The sequence below is a fragment of the Microcebus murinus genome, chromosome 5 (assembly GCF_040939455.1).
Source record: "Microcebus murinus isolate Inina chromosome 5, M.murinus_Inina_mat1.0, whole genome shotgun sequence".
Classification (NCBI taxonomy): domain Eukaryota; kingdom Metazoa; phylum Chordata; class Mammalia; order Primates; family Cheirogaleidae; genus Microcebus; species Microcebus murinus.
This window is the reverse complement of record NC_134108.1, coordinates 5,123,796-5,144,424: the sequence shown is the minus strand read 5'-3', so window position 1 is coordinate 5,144,424 and position 20,629 is coordinate 5,123,796. Positions and strand designations below refer to the sequence as shown.

The 20,629-nt window shown below is 39.8% G+C and overlaps 1 protein-coding gene across 1 annotated transcript in view; it reads left to right on the top strand.

Moving 5' to 3' along the window:
• PACRG (parkin coregulated) overlaps positions 1 to 20,629 on the top strand; it is a 490,407-nt gene that overhangs the window by 284,128 nt on the left and 185,650 nt on the right. Inside the window, exon 4 of the mRNA XM_012745607.3 lies at positions 348 to 497. Coding sequence (XP_012601061.1) covers positions 348 to 497 — 150 coding nt within the window. The remainder of the gene's footprint in view (positions 1 to 347; positions 498 to 20,629) is intronic.

The following is a 20,629-nucleotide window of genomic DNA, read 5'->3' as shown; positions in this document are numbered from 1 at the left end:
CTACTGTCAACCTTCATGGGTTCCTTTAACTTCAGTGACACTAAGCGATCTTTTCTCTTTTGTGCTACCTACCCGGCTATTCTCTCTCAGACCACCAGCCTCTTCTATGAAGGAAAAGCAAGGTACGCTTTTAGGACTGGTGAGGGATCAGTGCATGTGGGGGGAATAAATAGTAACCAGACAAGATCCCATTTTGCAATGTGGCATTCGAAGCTGTAATAATAAAGTCCCATTGGTGACCCCCAGTGGGGCACAGTTTAATTAAACGTATCCACGAGACAACTTTGTCTTAACACTGTAGAATTAATGCTCTTCATTTTCCACCTGTTCCTTTTCCTACTGTACAGATGCCTTGAACCTTCGAAACAGACAGGTCATCTGTGTCACTCTCAAAGTCCTCCAGCATCTGGTTGTGTCAGCGGACATGGTGGGTGAGGCTTTGGTGCCCTATTACCGTCAAATTCTCCCCATCCTGAACATCTTTAAGAATATGAATGGTGAGTGAGCCCAGGAGTTCAAATGTCTTTTAAGCTCTAAAAAAAGGGGCAGTGGTTTGAAGTGGAGTTAATTAGCAATACATTTAGGATTTATTATTGTATATAAACCACGATCTATTTGGAGATCTAAATAGCATACTCCCACCCCGTCTCCTGCTGCTCCCTAGGGAAACAGTAAAATTAACAATTTCATTTATTACTCCTTGCATGTACAGCTTACTTACTCAGTACAGAAGCACTGAAGCAGTTCTATAAGCTTCCAATAATTAAATTGTAAAGTTTTTAAATAGCCTTTTGAATACATTAGTAGGTTTGGGGTTTGTTCTTTTTCTTGAGAATAATTCTACTTTAGATATTTCCTGTTAAAATTTGTCAGTGTTTTTCATTGGTTTAAGATGCATTTTTTAAGCACTATCATTAAAATCAGGTAAGTGGTTTGGACTGATCAATTTATTTTTTTTTAAATATTACTCTATGAACTTTGGAAAACATAGATGAGCCTCAGATACATTTGTTTTATCCTAACAAAGATATTAGCAAGTTTTTGGTGACCTCTTGGCAGGCAGTTGATATACATCTGTTCACAGGGTGATTTTCTTGAAATGATGTGAGTCTAATTATCTTTTTTGTTATTAGAACTTTGAAATTCCATACTTCTCATATGCATGGTTTAAGTCAACATTTGAAGTTAATTCCTAACAGCCGTGTAAATAAGTTAGTAATTTAGTGGAATGCTGCATGAAAATTTTGCAAAATGATCTGTTCATTGTACATAAAAGAAAAAAATCAAACAATAAGCTGAATATATGGCAGCTCCTGCCACAAACAAACCTCTGTTTGGAATCATTATGTTTTATAATATTACTAAATTGCTATTAAGTTTGCTCCAGGCACAGACTGTTTAGGAAATCATGGAATTCTTAGAAAGTCTAGCTATCTTTCAACAGTAAGACCTGATATGTTTAATACTGTACATGTTTAGTATAAAAGACTTCAAACTAGGGTTATGGGAGCTTGTGAATGCTTATAATAAAGTACTTAAAATGATAGCCCTTCCAAATTATCTGAAGAGCTATAGTCAATGTGGACATTTAGGCAAGATGGTTACTCTTTCAGCACAGTAAAAATTGGGTCTTAACAATTGAGTCTCTTATTGTCCAAACTTAATGTTTTAGTAACAGCATTCTTTACGGAAAGTAATTATTTAAATTTTCTTCACTCATAATTCATATTTTTACCATAGAACATCAGATACCCATGAAGTTACAGAGTGACTCCCATGTGCACATTGTTCAATTAAGTTTCATAAAAGAAATTCTAAGTGCACTCATTACATTTAGATTCTAGTTAACTTGAGGGAGATAGAGGTAGACATGACAGAGTCATTAAAGAAATGGAAAACTTAGGGAACAGCCACCCCCAAAAGTCTTAGGTAACACTTTTTGAAGTGTGCGATTCACAAATACTTCCTCAGTAAACCTCAAGGACACGTATGATACATGTACTATTACTATTAACATTTCCACTTTATTGTAAAAGCCTCCTCTTTGTAGCTGTTCCCCTACGTAAACATTTGTTTCTGAACTTGATCATCATGGAAGATGAGCCTTAACACATTTCCCCTTTCTTGCTTGAATATCTAGGAGTGGATAGCTACTACAACACTCTCTTAATGCTTTTGTTGGTCCTACAGTAAAATCTAGAGATTATAAATAAGCATCATTTTGTATCCTTATATACAACAAGAAAGTCAGTGATGTTAAAAAGACAATTACAATCTCCCTTGTCCTCAAGGAAACCCACAAAGAAGGATAAGTATAGTTGCCACAAAGACAGATAAATCTCGTTGGGAGCTCTAGACTATTAAACAAAACAATTGGTTTTTACTGTTTCCTCATTATAGTTTTTCTTTAACTCTTTAACTCACAAGTCTTCATATACTTAACGAAGTGTTTGGCTTTAACAGTATATATCCCTATTTAGACTTACCAATAAGGGAAATTTATAGTTTATATTATAGTCCTGACTTGATCCCAAGACGGCTAACTATTTTAGAATATTTCTAAGTGCATTCATCAGGAATTATACATTTAAACTATTTTTTCTGCTCAATATTTTTCTGATATTTGAGGGGGAACATATTAGCTTCAGCTTCATTTTCTACTTATCTTAGAAGCCTGTCACCACAATGCCAGGGTACTGTTGCTGTATTTTCAGAGGGTTCTATTACAAAATTGGAGCATTCTAGCTATAAAAACCTAAAACTATTCTTCAAAGTAGCTATGTCATCCTGGACACAATTCTGTTTATCACAGGATTTTCAATTACATTAGTATTTTCAGTAGAGAAATGATTTAGCTTTAATGATATTTTGATATATCCTGCTTTATGATTATAGATATTTTATCACAGGCACAAAATCATATCTACTTATTTTATTTATGCAGATCTATTTAGTAACATATAATTATTTACATATTAGAAATTTGCAATATGTAGCCTTAGGAAAAAATCACCCTAAATTTCACATATTTGAGAGCAATTTCATGTGTTTCTATATTTCCTATTTTCTCTACTTGTCTTTTATGTAAATCAGTGTCTTGTTAAACTCAGATTCAAACATATTTCTTTCAAGTCCCACCACAAAATCCTTTTTAGAATGAGACAAGAGATAAATGACAAAAGAAGAATGACAGAAAATATTTTTTCAAATATAACGACCCTATCTGTCTGTCTTTGTCCCCCTTGAAGCACAAATTTTATCTTAGTTCTTCTGCCCGATGGTTTTTACGTCTGTCCTGTTTTAATGTCAAATGCACTTTCTCTTGAAGCAAGCAGTGGAGGGCTGCGTAGCCAGGGAACTGGACACACGTTTTAGCTGTTGCCCGTAATGGCAAGCCCCGGGCTCCTAGTCCTCTCAGGGGCCGGTGAGAAGTGAAGCAGGGCAGGGAGGGACAAAGGACACTCACAGCACAGAGTTAGGCCCCATCCACGCTATCACAGGGATTAAAACTTACAACCAGCCCCACAGGATCATTCTTGTTCTAGGAGACAGAGCGGCTTTGTATATCATTTGAGAATAATATTCTTCACAGGGTTTAATTGGGCTATAATTAAAACAACAGCAGATAAATCTGTGAATTATAATGTGGCAGAAAAAGTAGCAAAGCCAGAAGAGATGTGACCTTGGGCAAATGATGTAACTTCTCTGATCTTAAAGTTTTTCACCTACACAACATATATGCAATCATAACTTTTCGTTAGGGTTAGCATGATAATTAGAGACTATGTGTCCATAGTGCCTTCATATGGAGCCTGTCCTTGACTGGGCATTGAGTAAGAGAGCTGTCATTATTATACAACGCTATATACGTATACAGTATTATACACACATCATATGACATTATATAAAAATGCATCAACAGTACATAAGTCACATAGCAACGTAACTAGGCGACTGAAAAGTATTGCGTGTGGCCTGTAACACTCCTCCCTCCGGGTGACTTGTCACCTGGGCCCTCTGTGAGCCTGAGGACAAGGTGCGCTTTCCTGGTCCTACCAGCTGCATCAGACCCTTTGCTTCAAAGGATTCGCCTTGCCTCTGATTGCCAGACGCCAGGTGAGTGGCCAAATAAGTTCGACTCTGAGATTCATTCGAGGATAACTGGTTTTCAAATCCATCATTTCCTGGCATAATCTCTAAGCTCCAATATGTGACTGGCGCTTGGGAGACGTCACATTTACAAAGGAGAAGCCTCTCTGGCACGGGCCAGGGAAGCCTGCACCCAGGGGCCTCTTTGGAAAATCCAAACTGGTAGCAAAGCTTTTGGGCTTATTTCCTGAATTCTAAACAATGAATTTTGGATGTCTAAAACATGCTATCTTTCCAGTGGCTGCTCTAGGGGGGGGAAGGAAAAAAGGATTTTCTATAAAATATTCCTAGAATGCATTTGTCTCATATAGCCAGGAGCAATTTCTTCTTTCCTATGTACTTTCACAAATGTTATTAAAGGTTACAGAAAATTAAGACAATAAGAATGTTCAATTTATAGCTTTCAGAGATGAAACTACAAAATTAATGATGCAGTGTATTACATTTCAGAAGCGTGAGCCAATAAATGGCATTAACACATTTACAGCTGAAATATGGGTCTACCAGCCAATAGGGCTATCCAATAACCTGGCTTCCTGGAGTCAATCCTTACTCTGGTTCCTTTGTTTCTAGCTCCACTGGTAGTCTGCAAATAGCCCCTACCTAAAGGATTTCAGATTCCAGATATCAGAGACTCTGATGATACCCTAAATTTATGTCACGGAATATGCAAAAGTAAATGTAATAATGAAATATCATGTTCCCATGTTTGTAGAAATCAAATAGTTTTAGATTTATCCAAGACTACCATTATAGATTCATAAAAGTCCATTAAAAGAGAGTTGAAATTTTTAATTCAAAGGCAGACACATTAAAACATAAAGCTAATGAGAATGCATCAAATATGTAAAAAATTTAGGATGTTTATATCAGGTTTTTGACCCTGAAATTTAAGTGGCTTCTAAAAAATAGAAATAATTATTTTATGCCTATAGTCTTTTAAAATAAATTCTAATGAGAACCTGAGCATTCTAAGTCAACCTGGTTCAGACTCTTCCTGGTATTCCTGTGAGTCCAATGGGAGTTATTCTTGTGGTCTTTGCAAATGTTCATGAACTTTTGGGAGCAGATTTTTTTTTTACAAAAAAAACCTGACATATACAAAGCTTATTTCTCTTCACAGAGATTCAAATTGAATTTTGAAATTACAGAATTCCCCATGGAATTCTGAACAATTTTGAGTCCATGATTTATATTTTAGAAATCTGCTTCAAAGTTCCCTTGAAATCATTAGGTTTATTAAATTTGAATGCATTAGATTGTCCTACATTCATCAAGGAAGTTATTAGAATTAATATCCCCAAATATTTGAAACTCTGATTTGGAACTATAATGTATATATATGGTCTCTCTGAGCACTTCTTCCTCACAGGCTTAACTAGAGCGTTAGGATCATAACAGAGGTGGGAGATACGTATAGGGGCCCTTTAAACTCTAAGAGTCTTTCTAGATTTCTCAACTATAAGATCATTAGTTCCACAAAGGCAAATTGTTTGTGTTGGGCTTTCTTTTTGCTGTATGGAGTATGGCACACCTAGTAGAATTAGGTGCTTAATATGTGCTTATTTGAAATTAATTCACTAACTCGGCCTACGTGACCAATGCTTGCTTGTTCTGTCTTGCTCAAGTAGCTTCATGGCTTTGTGGGGCAGCCTCTCTACTTCCAAGGAGAAAGGCACATCCCATACCGAAATGAAATCTATGCCTAATGTTTTTCTCTGGTTTGTCTCTCTAATCTAAACTACACAGTGTAGACTAATATATAATCCCCTTCTAAATAGCAGGCCCTCAAGAAATTGTAGAACACCTTCCTTCCTCCTCCATATTGACTTCTCCGAGCTCCAAGTACTTCTTCCAAGCTTTCTTCATAAGCGCAGCTTCCAGAGCCTGGAAAACCTCCAGGGAGGAGGACGGAGGACCCACGTAGCTGCAGAAACTGCCAACTGTGCAGTGATCCAGGAGAGCAGCCCCGGGAGCACAGCTGGTCCTGGGCAAAGGCCAAGGCTTCCCCACCCTCAGTGTGACGCCTTCACACCCGCTCAGCCCATAAAGACCGTCGTGAAGTCTATGCATGCTGACTAGGCGAAATACACTTCCCCTTTGCTCAGGCGCCTTCATTTAAGTTTGCTTTCCACCCAAATCCACTTGGAAAGAACCATATTGGGAGAAGGGGCAGTCACATACTCTAAATTCCCTCTATATACACTCTTCTCTGCAGACCTCCCTGGTTGCATCGGCCAGGAGAGAAAAATGATTCTCAAACTTGTCTGTGCGTGTCTAGAAACACATGGCCTGGCTGGGTAACAGGTAATGGCTGAAGAAAGCGGAATCCAGTTCCGAAGGCTGTGTCTTAGCTCGTGTGGCCGCCATAACAAATTACCACACACTAAGGTAGCTTAAACAGCGGAAATGTATCGTCTCACAGTTCTGGAGGGTAGAAGTTTAAAATCAAGGTGTTGGACAGGGCCATGTTCTCTCTGAACATGGGGAACAATCCTTCCTTGCTCCTAGCTTCCCGTGGTGCCGGCAATCTTTGATTCATCGAGGCAGCTCTCTAGTCTCTGTCTCCGTCTTCACATGGCATTTCCCCCTGCGTCTGTGTCCCCGTGTCTGTGTCTCCTCTTCTTCTTTAACGAATGCCAGTCCTCATGAGGATTGCATTAAGGGCTCACTCTACTCCTATATGACCTCATCTTAACTCAGGACATTGGCAATGACCCTATTTTCACATAAGGTCATATTCTGAGATTCTGTAAAGAATCATACATTTGGGGGAGGCACAATTCCTACAGTCCAGTACAGACTGTGTACCTCTTTCCTACAGCATGTGGAGGTAAAATCCCACCTTCCATAAACAAAGTTAGAGGTTGTGTTTTCCTTTCACTCCCTCACAGGGCCATAGCTACTGATCATGGGCTGCTCTGAGGCCTAATGAGAACTCCCTCTTTCAACAACAACAAAAATTCCGTAGCTTTTCCTTTCATCAGGAAGGGTTGGTTTAGTTAAGAAGGGAAAATGATCTAGGTAAATTTGGAGTAGGGGGTACCAGGAAATTGGTGGGGTTTTTTCTTCAGTTATGCTGCAAACTAACCAGAGAGGTAGGCAAACACCTTCCACCGCCCCGGGTGGGCGCTGCCTGGAGATCCCAGAGATGCCCCGGGGCACTGCTGCCGCCAGCCTCCTGAGGACCCAAGGACCCGGTGGGGAGAGGACTATCTCCTGTGTCTGTCCTGGCCCATGTCAGCTGGGCAAGAGGCTCAGGCCACCCTGTGCCCCAGTGGGGTTTGAACCAATAAATAGGGGGTCACTGGTGGACAAGAGGAGGAGAAGACGCTTTGCACAGCAGGAATAATTTGTGGAAAAATAAGAAACAGGCTTGGATGCACAGCCACTGAGCACAGCATAGAGGAGTGAAGGCTCTGGCAGCAGACTTTCTGGGTTCAAATTCTGTTTCCCAGCTGTGACCTCTGATGGCTTATATAACTACGCTGTGCCTCAGTCTCCCTCAGCTAAAAAGCAAGTTAAGGGGAGGAATTAAAAAAAGGTCATTGACCTTCAGGGAACTAATATGTAGAAGGTTGTTCTGTGGGAGCATCAACTTGCAGAGAATGAGAGGAATGAATTGTGGAATGTGAGTGGAATTGCTTTGCAAATTAGCACGTGTTGGGTAAATGTCACACATGTCTATTACCTGCCTCACAAGGGTGTGGAGAAAGCTGTATCTAGGTGGCTTTATATGGTCCTTCCAAGAAAATCAAGTAAAATCTGTTAACATTAATATGGTAATTTAGTGAGGTGATTAGATGTAAAAATAAATGTTCAAGGATCAATATCTTTACTATATGCCAGCAGTCAGAAATAAATGCACATTTATTTTCTAGATGCTATTAATTCCTATTTGCATGAATATTCCAACGTAGACAAACTTCTACTGCTCAACTCTCCCGTCCCGGACAAAGGCGGTTTCAGCTCCCTCCTCACTCCATACCAGAGGCGGGCAGAAGTATTACTCATTTAATCATAAAGCCAGATGGGGAGGTTTGCCAAGAACTGCCTGCCCGAATGAACTACTGAGCGATTGAAATCTGAACCTCTTCCCAAGATAGACAGTGCTTGCGGTTTTTCAGCGGTTCTTAGATTTGCAGTTTCTCTGTACAAATCTTCCTGTTTCTCCTGGACATCCCCGTTTCAGCCACATTGGCTGCGTCACTCTCGTTTTACCACCGTCCCCACTTGCGCAACTTCACCTGAAGGGGTGGGACAAGTTCTCATGTGCTCTCTGGACCTACCAATGGCAGGTTTGGTGCGGCTCGCTAGGGAAATCCCACTGGGCGTTTCTGACCCTGCAGTGAAAGGGCAGCCGCTGTACAGAAACGGAGGCTGGGGATAGAACGGAGTCTGGGACCCCGCCTGGTGGACAGGCCGTGGGATCCCACTCCCTGCCTCCTGCTGCCCAGCCCCGGAGCCTGGGGCCATAGGGCAGATCTCTCTCCTCTAGATTCAGATGCAAACCTCCTGTCCTCTCAGTAACCTTCCCCATTCCACTCATGTAGGGAAGGAGCTGCTCTCTGTCTGGGTGCACCCAGTCTGTCTTGCTGTGTAGACGTCCTGTCTCCCGGGTCTCTCCCGGATAGGCGGGAGGGCCCAGATGCCGCAGGCCATTGGGACAACTGGCTATTGGCTCCACCTGTTGGCAAACTCAAGTTTGAATTGTGTGCTTTGTCGCCCCTCCCTCCCCCTCTGAGGTTTCCCGACAAGCTGGGAACCCCCACAAGGATCTACAGATGAAACTGTCTGCAGTCCAACTGCTTCCCAGTCCTTGGCCAGGAACAACCCTACTGCTGGCTGGAAACAGCACATTTCTGAATGGGAGATTGCCACCAACTCAGCTGAGGCTTTTAAGATATGCCTAGAGAAATCCGTATAATGTGCCATAATGTATTTAAAAGCTCGAGATGGGCCCCAAATGAGCAGGCATGCAGATATTCGCCCAAGAGAAAACAGCGTTCTTTTCTATTTATGCAACAGAAAGTTTTACTTAATCTGGGCAAGAAAGCAAATAGCTGAAGATTTCTGAAGCTTTAATTCAAGGAGGATTCTATATTCAGTCAGTTCATGATTTGTACTTTTTCAGTCACCTAAGATATCACCTGTTCTGGATTTGCTGATAATTAAAGGCTCATTCTCATTTCCTTTATATGCAAATATTTCATGAGCACCAACTAATGACTTTGTAAAGGTCTCTTTGTGGACAGGGCAGAGAAAATAAGAATGTCACCAAGTGTAATTGTTATGTTGAATAGTCACTATTCATGACATAATTAAAAGGCCGGTTTGAAGGAGGGTCAGAGACAAAAGACTGGCTTCATTCGGGAGGGGGAGCCTTTCCCCGGAGACCCCAACCCCTAGCAGAGATGAGTGTGAGAGTGAGTAGGTTGTTCTGCTGTCTCCTAAATTCCACAGGCTCTTTGAGTCACACTCGCAATTCTAGACATTGACCCAAATGCTGAACTTGATTCACCCTCAGGGGTTCTCTCCTCACCTAGCCTGGGCCTGCCTGGGGGCAGCTGGGAAGCTCGCAGTGGGGCAGGCGCATGCGGGCCTCACCTCCCCTTCTCCGTCTCTGTGTTGGCACTTTCCAGACTCAACCAGACTGTGTCCCACGGGCTGTCCCTGCAGCTGCCCCCAGAGCGCCCGCAGGTGTGGGCCCCAGGCTCTCCGGGGTCCCTGCCCCAAGTGGGGCGTCCCCTAGCCCGGATGTCCCCTGCGACTCCTTCCTAAGGCTCTGGGCTTCTTGTGCTGGGGTCCCTGGGCCCTTCCAGGAATCCCCACTACAGGCCCAAGACTGCCCCACACCTGTGCTGGCTCCCACTTAGCGCCCATCCAGAGCCACTACCCGCTCTGGGGCCCCGCCGCCAGCCCCGGCCTCCGGACCCCACCCCACCCCGTCACTGCTCTCGGTGTCCGGAGGCTCTGCCGGCCCCACAATTCCCCCAAGTCGAGAGAGCCTGGTTTGCTTTAGCCAAACATGAAACTCTAGGAGAAATTTTCTACTTAGTATGAAATCAACTTTCCATTTTTATTGTCTTTCTTAAAAATCTGTATTTTTTTACTTAGACAAAAATGGAATATAAATAGCTCAGAATAAGTTTAACCATCAAGGAAGGCGGAATTGGAAAATACAATGGACATAATCCCCAGAAAAACTGCAAAATATTATTGATATTTTCTTGCTTGCCTGCTTTCTGAATTATATTCTCACGCACATCTTGAATTAATGTTCCAAGTAATAAAGAAAAAAGTAATGGTGGCAATGTTATCATGACTGACTTCTATTGGGAGCCTACTCTGAGATCATTTATTTCTTTTGCTCTTAAATACAGTACTTTAACATGAGCTTTCTGTGAGCCTATTTATATTCATTTTTAGGGGGCCATACAATGAAAAAAATCACTCTCCATTCAGTGACTTTTAACGTAGATTTTGCATACCTCTCGTAATACAGGTCTGCCTCTGCTCCCCCAAAATAAACCCCATGTTTTGTCTTAGAAGCCAGTTCTTGAACCTTTATGTTTTCTTTATCACAAACTAAAAAACTAATGATAGCATATTAAAATTTTCAAAACAAGAACGTAATTGGGCCATGATAACAGGATTATTAACCAGAAATTCTCCCACTATCTTAAGCTTTATTTTGACATTTAAGCAGGTTGGATTTTGTTTTTATGCACATAAAGAGTGAAGGAAATTAGAAATATTTTACCCCTAAATATATGCCTTTGACATATTTAGAGGTGGCTGCTGTCAGTGTCACAGATAAAAGTGGCAAAGCTGCCTTCCTTCTGCTGGGGGAGCTGACATCTGTAGACAGTGCAGCCAGGACTAGCTTCCCACCCTCCCCCACCTAGAGAAGATTCACTGAGAGTCCAACACCTCTTAAGGTTTGAAAAGAAACATTCATCATTTATTATGAGGGTTTCTTTCACATAACAAGATCACGTTTGCTGGCTACTGAAGCCTCTTCCTCCCTCCCTCTCCCCATGCCTATTTTTTCTGCTTTCAGCCCCCATTCTTCAAAAACCTCTGCACCTCATTGAAGAGTTGAATCTTCATTTTCTGAGGGTTCCCATGTGTACGTGTTAAAATAAATTTGTGGACCTTTTCTCTTATTACTCTGCTTTATTATGAGTTGATTTTTCAGCTGTGAACTAAAATAAAACTGTAAGTCCCCCAGCTGACTAAATGGACCCCCCCTCTTGGTGAAAGGTACCGCAGAAGTGTCCCCTAAAGCTGAGTTGCTAGCTATGAGAAGGGAGCTCAGGTACGCCTTGTCATGCCCCCTTTCCTTCTTGGAGATATCCTTTGTAACTCATTAATAACCCCAAAGCCATGCAAGACAAAGCTCAAACCACATCTGCAGGTCATCAACTTACTTAACAGATCACCTGACTCTGAGTCTAATTTACAGACTTTATCTTAACATTTCAAGCTTTTAGACAAAGCTTCATTCTTTAACCAATGACAAAGCAAAGAATTTTTAAATGCACCTATAACCTGTAATCCCCTGCCTCAAGATGTCCTGATATTTCAGGCCAAACCAACATAAACCTTCCTTGTGTAGATTTATGACTTTACGTGTAATTCCTGTCTCCCTGAAATGTATAAAACCAAACTACAACCCAAACCGCATCAAGACCACTTGCTCAAGGCTTCCTGGGTATGGCTCTCCAGGCCATGGTCACACATATTTGGCTCAGAATAAACCTCTTCAAATTATTTTATAGTTTGGGTTCTTTTTATAGTTTGGGTTCTTTTCCGTTGACATAGCAAAACCTCCAAGGGTGAAGGGGAAGTTTTCTCTTTGCCCCAGCAAGGGTTTCAAGGAGTTTGTAAATTTTTCTGACAAAATCGTTGAATATTATGTGTGTTTGTTGTGTGTTTATTTATTATAAATATAAACAAAAACCACCTGACCAAATGGCTTATATGTAGTTTTGTCTAGAAGCATATTTTGTCCTTTCAAAGCTTCTCATAAGCTGTGAATATAGAATAATGAGATGCAAGTAGGACCAGTACAACATTTTATAGAGAGAGATGGATAGATATAGACATTTTTTGATGGCCAGCTAAAATTTCTGAGAGAATTTCTGTTAGAACTTTAGGCAACAATGGATTCCGGAGAAAGAGTAAAAACCCGCTTGCATGTCCACCTTTATTTATATATCTGCTGGGCTAGCTGTTGGTTGCCATGGAACGCTGGACCATCTTGATCTTATCCTAAGCTGGTCTCACTATATCATGAAGACTAAAGCATCAGCCTAGCTGCAAATTAGACAGCAATGTGGTTTTTACCAAAGTTTTGGGGGGAATACCAAAGAGAGGACCATACAGTACATCCTTCATTGATTCACTTAAAAAAAAATGTTGAGTGTTAACTGTGTGCCAACACAGCAAAGCTTCCTAAAAATCCTTAAAAAGGTGAAACCGCACTGCCACACAGTCATTTTCCATTTACCAAATCCATCCAAGACTTCCCCACAGCCTCATCCAGTGAACCTGAATCAATGTTATACAACCACAGAAGGCTCGAGGCTGAAGGAGGTCTCCACCACCATCAGGAATAAAGTAGATCTGGAAAAGGATGGGTACCTCACCAGACATAGATACAACCCTGCAAACTTTATGTTCCTTACATCGATACACCCTCACCTTCTACTCCACTCTTTAATAACTTCACTCTGAGGTCAGAGTACAAACTTAGGACTGTAAAATTCAGATTTGATAGTGGACTTGTTGAGACTGTTAAATGGGGAAAAGAGTGCTGTTTAGACAATGCATTCTCTTAGTAAATGAAATAGTGAATAAATGCAATAAAATTTCCGATTTACCACCATTACCATTATCTTCTTGTAGAAGAAGAGAACATCAGATTTATCAATCCTAGCAACATGCTATGCATGCTGCAAGGATCCTAACAAGAATCTCTCTTTGTAGGCTACCTCCAAATATAGTTAATCAGGTGTCTATTAGAATGTCTATGGGCAATGTTTGCCAAATCTTTGCTAGGAGCTTCATTGTATATAATTTTTGCTAAATCTTTGCTAAGAATTACATGATATGTATGTTGCGCTTATAAACTCTACAAAAGAGCATTTAAGACCATTATTCCCAGAGCTACCAATCAACTAGATCTGAGACTCCACCAAATGCATGTGATGTATGGTCAGAGAAGGTAATACATCTTCTGTTGCGTTTCCTATCATCAGGGCTGCTTAATAGGTCCAGTCTTGTTCTAATCTAACAAGCCTGTGACGTGGAACAGCAATGAGCTAGAAGCGAGGGTTTTTTTTTTTTTTAATTTAGGTATTGTTACTAGAATGTAAATTCTAGTAGAAGGCAGGGACTTTTATCTTTTTTTCACTACTTTATCAACAGCTTAAGAATTATTCCTAGCAGTTACTGTAAGCAATAAATATTCGCTGAATGGGTGGGCAGAAGAATAGCATACTAGTTTTCTATTGTCACAAATTCAGCTGCTGAAGACAACACCCATTTATTATCTCCCAGTTCTATAGATCAGAAATCCAGTTTGCTCAGCTAGATCCTGGGATTAGAATCTAATACGGCTGGGTTAAGGTGTCAGCCACTCTGTGTTCCTTATAGAGAATCTGAGGAAAAACCTGCTTCCGGGCTCATGTCAGCTGTTGGCGGAAATCAGTTCTAGCAGTTGCAAGACTGAGGTCCCCATTTCCAGGCCAGTTGTCAGCAGAGGGTAGCTCCTAAACCCTCGAGACTGGCCACGTTCTCTGGCCACGTTTGGCTCTTGGCCTCTTCACCTCAAGGCCAGCAACAGAGGGCCAGGTGCTTCCCAAGATTCCACTCCTTTTGTACTCCCTTTTGTCGCATCTCATCTGCCTTCCTCTTCTGCTTTTAAGGGCTCACATGATTATATTGGATCCACTGAGATAATCTAGAATAATCTTCCTATCTTAAGGTCAGCAAATAAGTAACCTTAATTCCATCTACAAAATCCTTTCAAGAGGACAGAAATACTGGGGAAACATCATTGGAACTGTGTATTTTGGATGAAGTTATGCAAAAGTTGATGCCTGGATGGCCATGACTGGGGACTTGAAGTACATGTTCAAGAAGATTCAAAATTAATCTCCAGCATTTCTCAGAGGTAGCATGGTTCTGCACACCCATGAGTCAGAGAAGGCTGAGGGTTTATGAAACCTTGAATGTATGTGACAAAATGCAGAAGTTAAAAGTTTTCATTGTCTGACATGAACCATGTTATCTAACAATTCAATGATTTATATATAAGTGAAGAATAAAATCAGGAAGCGCAACCTGTCTTTCAAAAGCTTAGCACAGTGATAACACAGTGGCATTGCTAGCTGAATTCAATTAAAGTCTACCAGCCAGTGGTGCTCTCTGTGCTGCTGTGTGGCTCCCCGTCACAGACAGTATATATCATTTCCTGAGTAATTTCATCAACATCGCCTAAAATCCCACAGGCCAGCAATAGAAAGGAACGAAAAGTATTATTTTTGGAATTGTTATCCTTACTTTACAGGTGAAGAAGCTGCCAATGGGATCAAATGACTTGCCCAAGGTCGTGTGACAGAAATGAGCCAAAGCCAGCACCAGAATAAATGGATACTGCCTCCAGACCTGAGTGGCAGATACTCTGGAAATGTAAATTGGCTTGCCAGAGTGTGGCGTATCTGAGGCAATCGTGATGAACAGATTTATTTAGTGTGCTGAAGCAGATGGAGGTTTCATTGATCTGCTTTTACAACTATTATACACTAGCAGGTCAGAGTAGCTGTTGCTGATCTTCTCCACAAATTCTTGTGCATTGTGAAGCAAAAATGTTTGCATATCATCAATTTCTGTTGTGGAGTGGTGATCCATAATAGCTGGAGAAAAACTCTAAACACAGAAAACTAGTGGCAAGTTCACCTAATTAAAAACATCAAACAGAGTATTAACTAACCCTCTAGCATTGCTCTACTCTTTGCTAGAAGACATGTAACTATGTGAGTACATTCATATTTTTTTAAATCCCAGTTGAATTCCTTCTCATAATTATGGATAAAATCTGTGTGCACAGTTGTCTTAGTCCATTTTGTGTTGCTATAGCAGAATACCTGAGACTGGGTAACTTATATAAAGAAAAGAAGTTTATTTGGGTCACTATTCTGGAGGCTGAGAAGCCCAAGGTTGGGCAACCCATCTGAAGAGGCTGCCTTAACTTATGGCAGAATGTGGAAGAGGAGGCAGGTGTATGCAAAGATACCAAATATAAGAAGGAACAACCAACTCTCAGTAACTAATCCAGTTCTGGGAGAATGAGAACTCACTCCCCAGAGACAGTATTAATCTATTCATGAGGGATCCACCCCATGACCCAAAAACCTTGCACCAGGCCCCACCTCCTAAGCCATATTGGGAACCAAATTTCAACATGTATTTTAGCAGGGACAAACCACATCCAAACAATAACATTCTACCTTGCACCTCCCCCAAAACTCATGTTTTTCTCATATTCTAAATATAATCATCCCATCCTAATAGTCCCAAAAGTTTTAACTTGTTCCTGTACCAACTCAACAGTCCAAAGTCCAAAATCTCATCTGAGGGCCTGTGAAAATAGAAAACAAGTTATTTACTTCCAGGATACAATGATGGCACAGATATTGGGTAAACATTTCAATGTTAAAGGAAAACAGGCCAGTAGAGAGGAGGGACAGAGCCCCAAAACAGGTCTGAAACCAAGCAGGGTAGACATTAAATCTTAAAGGTCCAAAATAATCTGTTACTCCATGTGCCGCCTCCTGAACACATTGATGCAGGGGTTGGGCCCTGAAGGCCTCAGGCAGCCCCATCCCTATGGCTTTGCTGGGTGTAGCCCACGTGGGTTGGAGCCCAGTGTCTGCAGTTTTCCAAAGTGCTATCAGTGGTTCTACAATTCTGGGGTCCTGATAGTGGCTCTCAATGCCAGCTCTACTAGGCATTGCTCTGTTGGGGACTCTCTGTGGCAGCTCTACCCCTGGGCAGGTTTCTACCTGCACTTCCATGCTTTCTGACATACCCTCTGAAATCTAGGTGGAAGCCACCACACCTCCCTCATTCTTGCACTCTGCTTGCCTGTAGAATTAGTACCACCACATGGAGGTGGATGTTGCCAAGGCTTACAGCTTGTGCCCTTCAGAGCAGCAGCCTGAGCTGTAACTGGGATTGCCTGAGCCTGGCTGGAGCCTGAGCCTGGCTGGAGCCACCACCAGAGTAGCCAGAGTAGCTAGGAAATGGAAAGTAGCATCCTAAGGTGGCCCTGGGCAGTGAGCCCATGGACAGTGCCCTGAGCCCATCCCCCAGAAGCATTCTTCCCTCCTAGAACTCAAGGATTTCTGAAATGCCTTTGGGGCCTTTTTCCCATTGTCTTTGGATTAATAACTAGCTCTTCTAATAGTACTAATCTGTATAGCAGCCTGTTGCTAGGTCACACCCTTGGATTTCTGTATTGAAAATGCTTTCATTCTCTACCATGTGGCCAGACTGAGAATTTTTTAAATATTTTGCCCTGCTTCACTTTTAGTTATAAATTTCACCTTTAGTTTATTCTTTTGCTTTCATAACTCAGCCTAAGCAATTAACAGTAACCATGCATCTTTGCTGCTTAGACATGTCTTTGCTAGAAATCCTAGTTCATCTCCCATAAAACCCTAGGACATGGACACAATGCAGCCAAGGTCATTGCAACTGTATAATAATGGTATCTTTTACTCCAGTTCCCAATGGGATACTCCTTATTTCTACCTTAAACCTCATCAGAATGGCCTTTATTGTCCATATTTCTATCAACATTTTGGTCACAACTACTTAACCAATCTCTACTTTAAAGTTCCAAAATTCCCCTCTTCTCCTCTTCTTCTGAGCCCTCACTAAAATTATCCTTAATTCTCTATTTAGACCAGTACAGGCTTTTTCTAGCTTGTGCCTCCAAACTCTTCCAGACTGTCCATTACCCAGTTCCAAAGCCACTTCCACATTGTTAAATATTTTAAGAGCAACACCACACTCTCAGTACCAATGTTCTGTCTTAGTCTATTTTGTGTTGCTATAACAAAATACCCAAGACTGGGGAATTTATGAATAAAGAAAGTTTATTTGGCTCATGATTATGAAGACTGGGAAGTCCAAGATCAAGCAGCATATCTGATGAGAGTCTCTTGCTGCTTCAACTTCACGGGTTATGTCAGAGGGATAATAGGGATGTGCAATGAGACCAAACTCTCTGAATCTCATGGGGAGAGTTAAAATAATAACTTTCACATAATTGGTTTGGACACATTTTAATAAGATATGCTGTAATCTTACACCTTACTGTTTTAAGCAATTTAGTTTGCACAATGTTTTTGTTTCTAAACACAATTCTTTATGAAAAGACCATCTGTTTTATGAGGATTCATTCACAATCTCTTTATCCTAACTAATCCCATAGTTCTCCCAACAATTCTCCCAAATACAATTAGATACATAGATTGAGAATTTCTCTTGTCATTTATTCTTCCTTTGCTTTGCCAAACTGATATTTTGAGTTAAGCACAATTTTCGATTACACAGAGAACAGTGTTCTCCTAATCTTAATAATAACTCATAGAGCAAGTGCTCTTATACTATTTATGAAGTCATTTAAAATGTGGAATTTATCTATATTTATCGGTACATAAATGGAGATGCAGTTCTATGAATGTATTTCTCAAAACCAGGATACTTTTTCTTAGAAATTTCTACCTACTTTTACTAGAAATCTATTACACTATTAAATTTCTCTTAGTTTCTCATATTTTAAAAATAAAGCATAATTCATTTCAAATAAAACCTTTGCAGAGTAATAATCACTTAGCATATAAATGATTTTAATATTGATATAGCTAAGTCTAAATAATTTTCATGCCCAATGCATAATGTACCAAGTATGCCTGTTAAAGGATAGTTTGTTTTGTAATGTGAGAATTTCCATTATAAAAACCTGTGAGGTACAATTTAACACATTTAAAGAATTAACACTCTTAGATTGTAATTGGAAGATAAATTCTAATTACTGTTTAATTTCTTGGTTGAAAATCTTTGGCATGGATAATATAAAATTGACTCTGAAATTATGCAATTAATATTATTAGCACTTAGCTATTCCTTTTGAAGCTGCAAAGCCTTAATTTGTTTGGCTCAAAATATACTCAAGCAGAAAAAAATGCTTGAAAAGTTTTAAAAGTGGCCTTTAGTATGGTTAACTAATCTATAATCAGCCACGTTTAGGTAAACTGATTCAATATTGGGTCATTGAAAAAATGGTACATTCTATAGAAAGTAAGCTGTTTGAGGTATTCCAGACCAGAAAAGATAAACTTTTGTTTAGAATTCTGTTATGAAAGCCATGAATTAATATACAATGTTGTGACAGTGATCTTTAGTCAAATCAATTATAGAAAGTTAGAAATATCCTCCCTTAAATATTGATGTGTTCTTAGAATTGATGGATTCTTACCTAAACTATGTTTTTCAACAATATAAATCTCAGAGAATTGTTCTTCCAGTTATTATTTCTAGGTCATATATTCCTAATTTTAAAAATTTTTAATAGGATTATTTTTTTATTTTATTTATTTTTTTAAAAAATATTAAGGAAGTTAATTTATTTCACTTGTTACTTTTTTATTTCCATCTATTTGGGGGGGCACAAATTGAATTCTGTTACATGTATATATTGTATAGTGGTGAAGTCTGGGCTTTTAGTGTACCCATCACCTGAATAGTGTACATTGTACCCAATAGGTAATTTTTCATCTCTCACCTACTCCCACCTTTCCCCTTTTTAAGTCTTCAGTGTCCATTATACCACTCTGTGTGTTTTTGCACAGCCATTTAGCTATCACTCATAAGTGAGAAGATGCAGCATTCTTTTTTTCTGTGCTAGAGTTACTTCACTTAGAAGAATGGCCTCTAGTTCCAGCCACATTGCTGTAAAAGGCATTTCATTCTTTCTTATGCCTGAGTAGTACTCCATAGCATATATTCCACATTGTCTTTACCCACTCATTGGTTGATGGTCATATAGGTTGATTTCATATCTTTGCAATTGTGAATTATGCTGCAATAAATATACAAGTGCATATTATTAGATGAAAAGAGGTAGCATTCAATACAAATTTTTTACCATGATCTATTTTTTTAAATATCATCAGTGGCATTAGTCTTAGACAAAAACTAGAACCAAATTCAGCATTTATGAAATAGTGTGAAATTTTTACATGGTTTATAAAAGAGTTTTAATAAATATATACTGTTGGCAATCATCATGATTTTATTGCATATATTTATTAAAGCTCATTTATAGCTAGTTAGTAGAGCATGCATAGACTTTTTCTGAGTTAATAAATCCAACCCAAAGTGCCACATATGATGATGTGAATAGCTTTACTATAGCTATCCTGAAGCATATAGTTCTTCATGTGCAGTAATTTGTCTTTTGTTTAAGAAGCAATTTTGCTGACAGTGCTAGTTTCTGCACAGAAGTCCTCGTTGTCAGCAGGACTTAACTTGAGATGATTCAAGACAATTGCAAAAAATGCATTTTAGAAAGAAGAGTTTTCAAGACTTGCCCATTGAAAGATGTGAATTATTTGTAATTTGGAGAGAGAAAAAACCTCTAGTTTCACATTTTTAAGTTTGAGGAAGATGAGTTGCTCATCTTCAAGAAAAAACCCATTCTGTCTAAATTAATGCATGGTGGCTCTACAGCTTAAATATTCAGTTATCTTGAGAGAATAAGGAAGACAGAAACAGGGAAAGAGAGAGAAACAGAAAAGGGAAAAAGAAGGTCAATGAATATGATTAAAAGCACAGAAGGCATCCTAGGAAGTAGAGAGATTAAAACCTAAAACCATAAAGGCACTTTCATTCTATTGAAAATCTAAGAGAAATATGATGAGAAGTGGAAAGATGTTGAAAATGTACAGAGAGAATATCAAGTAGAGCTATCAATTTTAACTATAAATATAAGGTAAAGAAGCATTAAAAATACAGGCTACAAAACGTAAATGAATGAAAACACGTCCTGTGTAATGAACATGATAAACAATAGGCTACCTGCATGTATCAGTTTTGGTGGAACTCCCAGGATAGCACCGCTCAACAAGTGGGCACCTACCTCTGCTTGAATCTCCTGAGTCACGGACTGATCACTACATCCCATGGGAACTGGTACTGTTTTTAAGTAGCTTAACTGATAAAATTTCTATATTTAATCAAAATCTGCTTTCCTGTAACTTTTCCACTTGGGCCTTCATTTGGCTTTCTGGGCCTTGGGTAGTTCTCACTCAAATGTTTTCCTTCTATTCAGGCCTCTCTTTACTTCATGGGCTTCCACAGCTTTCTTGGTGTATATTCTTCTTGTGCATCCTTTCTTTAT